The 12,227-nt window shown below is 40.5% G+C and overlaps 2 protein-coding genes across 6 annotated transcripts in view; one reads left to right on the forward strand and one right to left on the reverse strand.

The window, feature by feature from the left end:
• Positions 1–12,227, reverse strand: part of Misfa (mitochondrial sheath formation associated) — a 100,111-nt gene that overhangs the window by 2,953 nt on the left and 84,931 nt on the right. Inside the window, exons 1-2 of one of the 5 annotated variants that reach the window (XR_013437727.1) lie at positions 11,495–11,764; positions 1–2,349 (exon numbers count right to left, since the gene is read on the reverse strand). The exons of 1 other annotated variant lie outside the window; for it this stretch is intronic. The gene's annotated coding sequence lies outside the window, so the exon portion shown is untranslated. Of the gene's footprint in view, positions 11,765–12,227 lie in introns of those variants that run through there. 3 more of the 5 variants (XR_013437726.1, XR_013437728.1, XR_005733610.2) reach the window with 3 other exon arrangements.
• Positions 11,737–12,227, forward strand: part of Spty2d1 (SPT2 chromatin protein domain containing 1) — a 21,565-nt gene continuing 21,074 nt past the window's right edge. Inside the window, exon 1 of the mRNA XM_005326737.5 lies at positions 11,737–11,928. Within this exon, the coding sequence (XP_005326794.2) occupies positions 11,869–11,928 (60 nt within the window). The 5' untranslated portion in view covers positions 11,737–11,868. The remainder of the gene's footprint in view (positions 11,929–12,227) is intronic.

The raw sequence follows: 12,227 nt of genomic DNA on the forward strand, positions 1-12,227 counted from the left end.
TTGGGAAAATGAGGGTAAAGTTTAATGATTTGATTAAGGCAATGGGGTTCAGGGGACTACCCTAGAGTTGGGAGTGGGGCCTATCCCACCCTGATGGAATTTCTACAATGGGAGAGGAAATGGTAATGATGCCAGAGAAATAATCAAACTATGCACTGCAGATGTGAGCAATTTATAGAAGAAGAAAAGGAAAAACAAATCATCAATTAGCATATGAAAAGATGCTGGCTAATAATTGAGGATATGCAAAATAAGACAATGAGATATTTTTTCACCCATCAAATTGGCAAAAGTTTGATAATACCCAGATCTGATGATGTATAGAGAAAAGTGTGCTCCAATATATTGCTAATAGGGCTCTAAATTGGTATGCCCTTTTTGGAGGACAAATTGGTAGTAGTTATCAAAATCTAAAAAAGCATTCCTTCATCCTAGCAACCCAATCTCTAAATATCTAAATAACTAAAAGGGAAACAGGATCATTGTACAAAAAAGCAAATCCAAGGCTTTCCACTACAACACTATTCATGATAGTAAGTTTTTGTGAGACGTCTTATAACTTATTAATAACAATATGGTTCCATAGTGGGGTGGGGGGAGGAAAGGGAAGAATGGAGGAATTTGGTTTGTGCAGAGGGGAGTGAGGGGAGGGGTGAGGCTGTGGGGGTGGGAAGGATGGTAGGATGAGACAGACATTATTACCCTATATGCATGTATGATTACACTACTGGTGTGACTCTGCACCATGTGCAGCCAGAAGAATGAGAAGTTGTGCTCCATTTGTGTACAATGGGTCAAAATGCATTCTCCTGTCATGTGTAACTAATTAGAACAAATAAAAAATTAAAGTATAAACATTAAATAGCAGTATGGTTAAATAAACCATATTAAGTACATAACAAGGAATATGAATCAACATCTATGTTAAAAACCAGTAGGTCAATTTGTACTGACAGGAAAAAAACTTTTATTTATTTATTTTTACAGTGTTATTTTATTTATTTATTTTACAGTGTTAGGGATCCAACCCAGCAACTCGTGCATGTTGGCTTTACCAAGAATTTTCTTTTTTGGGGGGGTGGGGGAGGTTACTGGGGATTGAACTCAGGGGCACTCGACCACTGAGCCACGTCCCCAACCCTAAATTGTATTTTATTTAGAGATAGGATCTCACAGAGTTGCTTAGCATCTTGCCTTTGCTGAGAATGGCTTTGAACTTGCAATCCTCCTGCCTCAGCCACCTGAGCCACTGGGATTATAAGCATGTGTCACTGCGCTGGCTTCTACCAAAAATTCTATCACACATACTGTGAGAAACAGAGTAGCAACACTAGAGAGAACACACTAGCTACCCCTCAGCAAGGCAAATTCCAAGAGGGCATTTTTAATTCTTCTTTGTGCTGGTCACTGGACATGTTAATCATTACCTATCAGGATTTGTTTCCTTCATTATTATTGGTGAACAATTTTTATTAATTTCCCCATCTAGGGGTTTCATCATTCTACTTTGTGAATTTACAAAGAACTACATCTATGAACCATTAAGGGTTTGATGGAGAGTATGATATGGAGATGAAATAACCAGATTTTTTTTTTTTTTTAGAATTTTTAATGTTTTATTGTTTAGTTCTCGGCGGACACAACATCTTTGTTGGTATGTGGTGCTGAGGATCGAACCCGGGCCGCACGTATGTCAGGCGAGCACGCTACCGCTTGAGCCACATCCCCAGCCCCAAAATAACCAGATCTTAACAATAAATTACAGAGAAATCTATATGTTGAGTAAAAGCATTCTCAGACCTGTTTTTGTTTAGGTTCTGATTAAAAGAGAGGTCATTGTGTAAAAGGTCTGATAATCAATTTAATAGTGTTGTTTGTGACTAAAATATGTAGAAGTAAAATTTAAATGTGGACTTAATATCATGGGAAAGTAGAATTTAAATCTGGACTTTAAATCATAGACACTCTTGTTTTGTTCCACCTGTCACCTTTCTACCTATCCTTATGTCTTCTATCCTACCTCAAGTTGATTTCTTCTGAGGTTTTTATCCTTGGCTTGCAGATGGCTATCATCTTCTTGTGTGATCGTTTGGTCTTCTTTCTGTGTGCATCTCTGGTGTAGTTTCCTTTTATTATAAGAGTCCTATATTGGCTGGGCATGGTGGTGCACACCTGTAATCCCAGAGGCCTGGGAGGCTGAGGCAGGAGGATCACAAATTCAAGGCAAGTCCTAGCAACTTAGCAAGGCCCTAAGCAACTTAGTGAGACTCTCAAAAATAAATAAATAAATAAATAAATAAATAAAATAAAAAGTGTTGGGAGTTAAGTTAAGCACCCCTGGGTTCAATCCTAGAAGGAAAAAAAAAAAAAAAGAATGGTATGGAATCAGCCTTTCAAGGTATACAAAAGAAACCAGCTTAATGACCTTTTGAAGTTATAATATTAAAATCCTACATGTAGAACATGGTAACTCTCCCCAAAAAGAAACACACAATTTATGAAGAGGCATAATAACAAGTTATACCTTTACAAAAGAATCTTAAAACTCCCCCTTCTCTCCATCCAATCAATAGGCAACATTTCCACTCTCCCTTCCTATAAATTCCCCCTCTACCAACTGATCAAGGAGGCAGATTTGAGCTTTACTGGATCCTGGCCTTCTTGGATGTTGATTGTTCAATAAAACTTTTTCTTTTTGCAAAAACTGCTGTCTGACCCACATAGGCTGGCTTCTATATGGGCCAGACAGCAGCACTTGTTTGACATCAATATGAAAACAACAGATATATTTCACATATCTTACATAAATATAATACATCTATATATATACAATACAAATATTGTACTTGAGGCATAATTGTGCATATAAAAAATCTCAGAACTGAGCATGGTAACAAATGCCTATGATTCCAACTACTTGGAGGCTGAGGCCAGAGGATCACTTGAGCCAAGTTAGAGACCAGCAACCTAATATGGTAGTTTCTTCTGGGGGAGGGAAGTGAGATTGAGGCTGATGGGGATTTCTATGTTATTTGAAAAGTTTTTACATCAGGGGCTGGGGATGTGGCTCAAGCAGCAGTGCGCTCGCCTGGCATGCGTGCGGCCCGGGTTCGATCCTCAGCACCACATACCAACAAAGATGTTGTGTCCGCTGAGAACTAAAAAATAAATATTAAAAAAATTCTCTCTCTCTCTCTCTCTCTCTCTCTCTCTCTTCTCTTCTCTCACTCTCTCTTTAAAAAAAAAAGTTTTTACATCAAACATTGTATTCAAATACTTTGTCATACATACACTAAAATATACAAGAAAGTTATTTGCCTAAAGACATATAACCTTTCCACAGCAGAGCTAGGAAAGGACCTGTGATTTGCAAAACCCAGCTCACTCCATTATTTTCTGTTTACATTACCTCTCTTTGCCTTTCTCCTAATGGCCCCAACCAGCCACACTCACCTTTCTTTTATTACCATATGGCTTGAATTATATATTCACCTGTTCTTCTTCACATCCCATTAACCTGAGTCCTCAGTTCTCCCCTCACCAGATTGCTGAAGCTGCTTATAAAACTCTGTCAGGTTAAGGTTGCTTAATTACCAGGGAACTGGGTGCTGAGACAGCTAAACACACAGGGCTTGCTCTGCTCTGCCCAAGCCTCTTCCTCTCACTCATAATAATAAAAGTGCCACTGCAGCAGATCAGTTCCCCATGGAGTCCTTTTTGGGAAGAAATCTCTGACAGACTATTTTACAATCTGTAAAATTACTCTCAGAAAAGGGGCAAATATGGCTTTCTTTGAAGACTGTTCTCCTACTTTTTTTTTTTTTTTTAAGGGAAGAAAGAAAAAAATTTTGAAATGGCAGTAGACACACAAGGAAAAGCATTCAAACAACATCAAAGATGCAGTAAGAGGTGGCCCTGTGACTGATACTCTCCTTTATGAGGCAACTATCCTGTAGATCATCTTCTTGGCCCCATTATTTTGGGATATAACTTTAATATATACAAGCATATACAAGTGCACATACTCTTAAGTTCACTTTAAAAATTTTTTTTAGTTGTTGACTGACCTTTATTTTATTCATTTATTCATGTGCAGTACTGAGAATGGAATCCAGTTGGCATGCTAGGCAAGTGCTGTACCACTGAGCCACAACCCCAGCCCTCTAAGTTCACTTTTTTCTCACTTTTTTTGTTGGGCATTGATCCTGAAATGTTATAGAAAATAATATTCCTACAAGACAGCCTCTGGGAAAAACAGAAAGTGTTGTAGTCCCAAAGGAAGGAGGGAAATTAACCAAACATTAAACCTCTCCCAGGAAATCCTTTCCCAGTAACAAGGGCCCCGAGGGAAAAAGCAAACTTTCATCCCTTCCTGGGTTCATCTCTAGCACCTCCACCAAAAGCAAACATTTATCTCTTCCCAACCATAACAGGTGCTGAAGGGAGGAGGCGGATACTGAAATACTGGGCCTTGGACTTTGACCCTTTCTCATTGCTGATGAGGCCTGGAAGGAGAAAAGCTCTGGGTAACAAAGGGTCCCAGAGCCTTGAACACCATGAGTCCCAGGCTTTTTAGAACTTTTTTTCCTGATTGCCCAGACAGACAACTTCTGCCTCTGTCTCCTATAATTAATTCACCCTCATTGTAAACTACAAAATCAGTGCACTTCTATAACTGGCGGGCCATATTTCTACCCAGGAAATGAGCCCCTCCAGTGCCTGCCTGATTGACTCCTCTTGCTCCTTTGAAGTCCATTTCTGTCCCAGTTATTTGTGTTTTCATTATAGTACCAAAACTATGTTGGTTACAAAAATAACCCTTGCTCATGCTAAGTTTGCGCTACCAGGGAGCCACAACCCTAGCCCCTTATAGTCACTTTTTTTAAAGCCCTACTAGAACATATTGTCCTATATCTTGCTTTTTTTCATCTAACAATATATCTGGAGATCATTCCATATGCATATATATGGCTCCATTTCACTTTTTTTAAAGGGTTGAATAGTTTTCCTGAGATTATACCAAAATGTATTTAATTTGTCTCCCTAATAATGAACATTATTTTCAGTCTTCTGCTTTTTCAAATCATGCTATAATGTATAACTCTGTTCAATTGTCTTTGCATTCACGTGAATATGTTGATAGGACATATTTCTAGACAAGCAATTTCCACATTGGAGTAGTTGCATTTTAGATTTTTGATGGATAAGAATATACCATAGAACACAGACTGAAGCCAAGTGGTAGATCAACCACTAGGGTTGATGTGAAAATTCAACTAGTTAATATATAAAAATTGCTTAGAAGAATAGCACACAATACACAGTGTTAGATTTTATTATATTATTATTTTGCCAAATTGTCTTCAAATAGGTTAAAGTAACTTAATTTCCCTCTGCAGGATCTTATTTCCTTGATTTTTATCAGCATTGCTTGGTTCCTAACATTTTAAACTTTTCTAATCTGATATGCAAAAAGAATATCTCATTGTGATTTTTTTTAAGAGAGAGTGAGAGAGAAAATTTTTAATATCTATTTTTTAGTTTTTTTTTCTTTTTTAAAGAGAGAGGTGAGAGAGAGAGAGACAGAGAGAATTTTTAATATTTATTTATTTTTTTTTAGTTTTCGGCTGACACAACATCTTTGTTTGTACGTGATGCTGAGGTGATGCTGAGGATCGAACCCAGGCTGCACGAATGCCAGGCGAGCGTGCTACCACTTGAGCCACATCCCCAGCCCTCATTGTGATTTTAATGTTCTTACTTCTCTGACTGATCTTTCACAGACTTTGCTCTTTCCTTCACCCTTGCTCTGGGCTTTCATCTACTTTTCTGACCTTATTTCCTACCATTTTCCTAAATAAATGTACTACTTTTCTCAATACCCTGACTTTTCTGACTCTGTCTTTGCTCATGTTTTAACTGATATTCCATCACTTTTTAAGGAGAGAGAGAGAGAATTTTTTAATATTTATTTTTTAGATTTTGGTGGATACAACATCTTTATTTTATTTTTATGTGGTGCTGAGGATCGAACCCAGCGCCCCATGCATGCCAGGTGAGTGCGTTACCGCTTGAGCCACATCCCCAGCCCTCCATCACTTTTATTAAAAGTTTCCAGATGAAATACAGGACACATAAATTTGAATTTCAGAGAAACAACATTGTTTTTGGTTTAAGTTTGCCTTTTAAATTTAACTGGGTATCTGTGTTTTTATTTCTGAACTGATAACCCTACTCCCTGCACTTTGTACCCCCAATGCAGTTAGTCCTGTCTTACATCATTGTTATGTTCATACAAAAAATGAATGCCATGGGGCTGGGAATGTGGCTCAGGGGTAGAGCACTCACCTAGCACGGGGCAGGACCCCGGTTTGATTCTCAGCACCACATAAAAAAAATAAAGGCATTGTGTTGTGTCAATCTTAAGAAAAAAAAAAAAAAGATTCTCTTTCTCTCCTTTAAAAAAAAAAATGAATGCCTTGATCAGGCAGGGGTTGGATCTTCCCTTTCTTTGTATTGTCCATTGGGCTGAGAACACAGTATTTTTTCAGGAAATATTTGCCGAATTCAATATTAAATTTTATAAGAGTACTGGAAATTTTCTTCTTTTCCCTTATTACTCATTCCCGCCTCTAACAGTTGTTCTTGGTGATTTTGATTAACTATATATTAGCTTCCTAATCCAAGCCCTTTTAAATTATAACTTCATGTGTAAATATCTATGATACCACCAGTTATCAGTGACAAGTTCTGCTTCCTCAAATGTTGAAGTTTGAACATTAGAGAAGTGGCTGAGGTAAGCATAGAAAGCAAGTTTTATTTGAAAAATAGTAACAGATTTCTCCCAGGAGGGAAAAGAGGGCTATACCTGGTATCCTGGTAACCCAAGAAGTAGGAGCATCCTGCTTACACATTTAGGTTTTCTTTGTTCTCCTGTTCTCTTCCCCCTTAACTCTCTCCTTCCTATTTATCTATGGTGACCAGGCCCAGGAGACGCCAGAGGGATGGCCAAAAGGTGAGAAGCTGGTAGGCTGCAAGGGCCAAAGTGGAGTAATCCAAGCAGGAAGGGAAGCAGCCCAGGGGGCATTAATTGGCAGCTCCCTGTCTGCTCAGGGGGTTCTTCACTAACAACCTTCTGAGATGAGCAGTATAGACAGGCAATCTTGGTAATCAAAGTCTCCAGCTACCCAGACCCAAACCTGCTTTTCTGCCATCCGACCCTATCTATCTACACAGACTCTCTGTCTCTAATTCTTGTTTCATCTATACCAGGTCAAATGGGTTATTAAAATGTCAAGACGTGGGGCTCGGGCTATGGCTCAGCAGTAGCGCATTTGCCTGGGTGAGGCACTGGGTTCGATTCTCAGGACCGCATATAAATAAATATAAAATAAAAGTCTATCAACAACTTAAAAAAAAATGTCAAGAGGCATTCTAGTTGGGTTTGGTGGCACATCCCTGTAATCCCAGCTACTTAGGAGGCTGAGGCAGGAGGATCTCAAGTTTGAGACCAGCCTGGGCAACCTAAGGAGGCCCCGTCTCAAAATTTAAAAAAAGATTGTGTGTGGGGGGGGGGGAGGGGGGAGCGTGAGCACAGGGAGCTAGGAATGTAGCTCAGTGGTAGAGCACTCCTGAGTTTGATTTCCAGCACAGCAAAAACAAAACAAAGGCAGTCTAATCTGACTAATCTCCTTCATGTTCATTTTGACTAGTCCAGTTTCTTCATATATAAAATAGTGCTAAGTAGTGCCTTTGTTACTGAGGAAAAGCCTAAGTAAACCCTCTAGCTTTATTTGCTTTTAGTTGTCATAAAGATCACTAATTTGGGGGCTGGGGCTGGGGTTCAGCAATGGAGCGCTTGCCTAGCTCATGTGAGGCCCTGGGTTCAATCCCAAGCACCACATAAAAATAAAGAAAATAAAGGCAATGTGTCCAACTACAACTAAAAAATTTAAAATAAAGATCACTAATTTGGGATGTCATACAGCTGTTCAATACATTAGTCTCCCACTAAGCTCTGCTATAGATAATACTACTTAAGTGTGGATTTTAACAGTTGCCTGGATTACTCTTTAGAGACCTGAAGGCTGATTTTGATAAAAACACTGATTCCATTTGGGCCTACCGATGTCCAATGGGTGACTGGAATGGGATGAAAAGGCTTGGCACCTCTGTCTTCACATTGTGTCTGTCTCCTTTATTGCCTTAACCTTTGAGTCAAATTCTACTCAGCACTGTATGTAGACATGTTGATCATTTCAGAAATATTTTGTTCAAAACCACCACACAAGTTAATTTGAACTAGACTTGCCTTAGTCTCTCTCCCTCCACTCTTTAAAGACACCTACCAGCTACCATATCAGAAATACCAGACCATGAAAGGAATGAAAAGAGATGGCACCCAAGTTCCTGAAAGATCTTCACCTAATCCCTCCAAAAATATGTGAACATTCTCTCCCTTTTATTAGGCTATCTCTCTCACCCTCATCATTATTATACTGTCTGTACCTCCTCAAGTCCCTGGAGTTACGATGCTGATTTTTAAGCAAAGTTCCCTCTTCTACATTCTTTGGCCACTGAATAAAGCCTTTCTTTCTCCCCAGCATGCGTCTCTCAGACACTGGTTTTTCCATGAGATGAGCCTTTGGACCCGAGTTTGGTAATAGCTTTTAGGCACTTATGATTAAACCAGACAATCCATGTCAAACATTTGGCATATAAGGGCTCAATATATGGTAGCTATCATGATACTGAATACTGGGAACTTTTCATTTATCATTTCTTTAGTTAAAGTTATTTATTGCTGCTTTTATGTGCATGAACAGAGAACTGTGGTGGTGATGAGGGTAAAATAGGCTCATCTCTGTAATAGATTTTACTGTCTACCACAAGAGATACCGGTTATTAGAAAAACACACATAAATATGTAATTTCAAACTGGGAAAGGTTGTGTGAAGGAAAAGAGTGAAGGCCTTATGAATGTATAAAAGGGATATTGAGGGGCTGGGGATGTGGCTCAAGCGGTAGCGCGCTCGCCGGGCATGCGTGCAGCCCGGGTTGATCCTCAACACCACATACCAACAAAGATGTGTCTGCTGAGAACTAAAAAATAAATATTAAAAATTCTCTCTTAAAAAAAAAAAAAGGGATATTGAGCTAGTCTGGTTCACTTGCCTAGCATGTGCAAAGAGCCTGGGTTTGATCCCTACTACTGTTAAGAGACAAATTTAATTGACATTAACTGAGTACTTACCATCAGTGTATTAGTTTGTGGCCTACTATAACAAAGTACCACAGTTTTAGTGGCTTAAATAACAGAAATGTATTTTCTCAAAAATTTGGAGGTTAAAAGTCCAAGATCAAACTGTCATTATCTTGAGGTTTCTGTTCTTGGCTTGGCTGTCTTCTCTCTGAAATCCCCAAATCTTCATGGGATTTCCTCTGTATCTAACTATATTTATATCTAAAGAAATCCACCCTAATAACCTCACATTTACTATATCACTTTGAAAGGATAAAGTTTCTAAGCTGCTTCTAAACTGCAAAGCTTGAGTTAAAATGTAAAGGACCAGGCATTGTAAAGCTGCTTCTAAACTGCAAAGCCTGGGTTAAAAAGTAAAGGACTAGGTATTATAAAGTTTCTGAACTGCACACAGAACCTGAAATTCCTAAGGCAGTTAAGACAATGCCCTACTGGCCATTTAGTTGATTAATAGCCTAGGACCCTGTGCAGCTTGTCACATAGGCATTCAGGGCCCTAACCAATCAGTTTAAATGTAACCCCTCCTTAGGAATGACCTATCACTCCAGCCCGCCCTGTTCCTGCCAATGAATGTACTAATCAAGTCTAAGAATTGTTGTTTGATTTTCGCGCGGTGTAAGGTGATTTGTCAAAGGTGACAGTGATGTGTCTAAAGTCCCTGCCCTCCTCAAAAAGTGTACTTAAGCACTGCCCGACCCCTCCCTGGGGCTCTGGACTGCTCTTCCTTCTTGAGTGAGCCTGGAGCCTCAGCACCCTGAATTGGATCCTCAATAAATCCCCTTCTGCAATTGCATGAGTCAGTCTCCTGTGGTCTTTTCCTCCGACGTTTCCTCGGACCCTTACAACTTAAGACCCTATCTCTAAATAGGGTCATACTCTGGGGTGCTGGAGGTTAAGATTTCAATGTAAGAATTTTGTGGGGGCACAACTCTGCCCATTAGAATCAGGTACTAATCTATGCTCATATACAATATTTGATAGTAATCCTACTGTTATTTTATTTTTATGGAGAATAAAACTGACATACAGTATCTTTAAAAAAATTTTTATTTGTTCTTTTTAGTTATACATGACAGTGAAGTGTATTTTGACAAATTATACATACATGGATTATAACCTCCCATTTCTGTGTTGGAGATGCAATATCTTGAAGGTAAGATAGTCCCCACAAATGTGAACTACTTAAAACAGATGCGGGGGCTGGGGATGTGGCTCAAGCGGTAGCGCGCTTCCCTGGCATGCGTGCGGCCTGGTTTTGATCCTCAGCACCACATACAAACAAAGATGTTGTGTCCGCCAAATACTAAAAAATAAATATTAAAATTCACTCTCTTTAAAAAACAAAACAAAACAGATGGGTATGTATTTCTATGGTAAGAATGGAACATGTGAGCTATATGCCATGCTGGGCTCCACAATGGCAATAGGAAAGTTCACAATTTTCAGTTCTTAGGATAAAGGTTTAACCTTGGTCTGTTACTTGGGCAGCCTGAAGAGAAACTGGAGAATTTCCAATTGAAAAAGTAAGGCCCAGCAGCTTTGCCTATTTTTTAAAATAGCTATTTACATATAACTTTATTTTAAAATTCACCCCTTCCAAGTGTTCAATGATTTTTTGTTAAAACCATCCCCATGATCCTGTTTGGGGACATTTCTACCATATTGAAAGATTCCCTTGTGCCCATCTGCTATCAATCCCTGGCCTGTTTCCACTCAGGCCCAGTCTTACCTAGTCATTTATCTGAGTTAATTGAGTCGAAATGACTTTACAGACCCATGTTAACTCTCAAATGAAAGCCAGAACTGGGCTCGCAATGAATATATATTGAATATATATGCAGAATATATATTCATCAGTGCATCTTAGTATGTTAAGGCTGTCTGTGTGCGAAGAATCGCTTCATTCCCTGAGCAAAACAGAGTCTGGCTACTTTTTATGATCTAAATGGGTCAACAGCTGTAAGCACCGCCTCTACACCCAGCGAGGACTTGAGCTCACCGTAGCTGCCAGGACTTAGAAGAGTAACGTGTATCTAAGACCACCAACCAAAGCCGTGTGCGCCTGCGCAGCTTTGCAAGCACCCATTAACAGGTAACTGAAATCCCTGTCTCGAGACCTATCGGCTCTACTGTCCGAACGCCACGGTTTTGGACGTGAGCGCCCAGGCCTGGCAAGAAACACCCCACCCCCTCGCTTCCACTACCGGTACCCACAAAGCACAACAACATTACCAGGCCGCTCGTCCAGGCTGCCAGACAAGCATTCTCTCCTTTAGCCACACCCAGGCCGCATCTCCTTGGTCGGCTACGGGTTTAATCCCTCCCCTTTGAGCCCGCCCCAGCAGCCACGTATCACGTTTCTACGTGTCTCATCCTGAAAGCGGAAGTTACGCCAGACTCGCGAGCTCTGAGGCCGTTCAGAGGATATAGGCCGCTGGAGCGAAGAGGGAGGGCAGACGGCATTGGAAGGCGCCGGAAGTGGGTGCGTTGGGGAGGGGTGGGAAAGGGGTTGCCGAGGCAGAGCCCTCGGTGTAGCGGCTGCCTCGGGAAGGCGTGCTTTCGCCGCTTTCCGAGTGCTTGGCCCGGTCTCTGCTCCTCGGCCAAACATGGACTTCAGAGAAATTCTCTTGATAGCTTCCAAAGGACAAGGTGTCAACAATGTGCCGGTAAGTAGCAGGCGGGGTGCTATGTAGGAGACCCTAGTCTTCAAGTTCGGAATGGTGGCCCGTGGAACTTCAGGCAGCTGCCTCTCTGCCCGGGAGAGGAAAGACCTGAATGTCTTACTTCCTTTTTTCGGGGTAAAGAGAAGCTTGGGATGCGGAGAAAGCCTCCCCGTGGTGGGGTTTCGCCAGGTTAGTTACCCCTGCAACAAGGACTTTGCAGTTTGTGTGCTTTGGAGTTGCTGGAAAGCCTGGGAGTGATGCACACCTGGCGCTTAGTGGAATCTAGCGATAGTAGTTTCAGG

Source organism: Ictidomys tridecemlineatus, chromosome 4, assembly GCF_052094955.1.
Source record: "Ictidomys tridecemlineatus isolate mIctTri1 chromosome 4, mIctTri1.hap1, whole genome shotgun sequence".
Classification (NCBI taxonomy): domain Eukaryota; kingdom Metazoa; phylum Chordata; class Mammalia; order Rodentia; family Sciuridae; genus Ictidomys; species Ictidomys tridecemlineatus.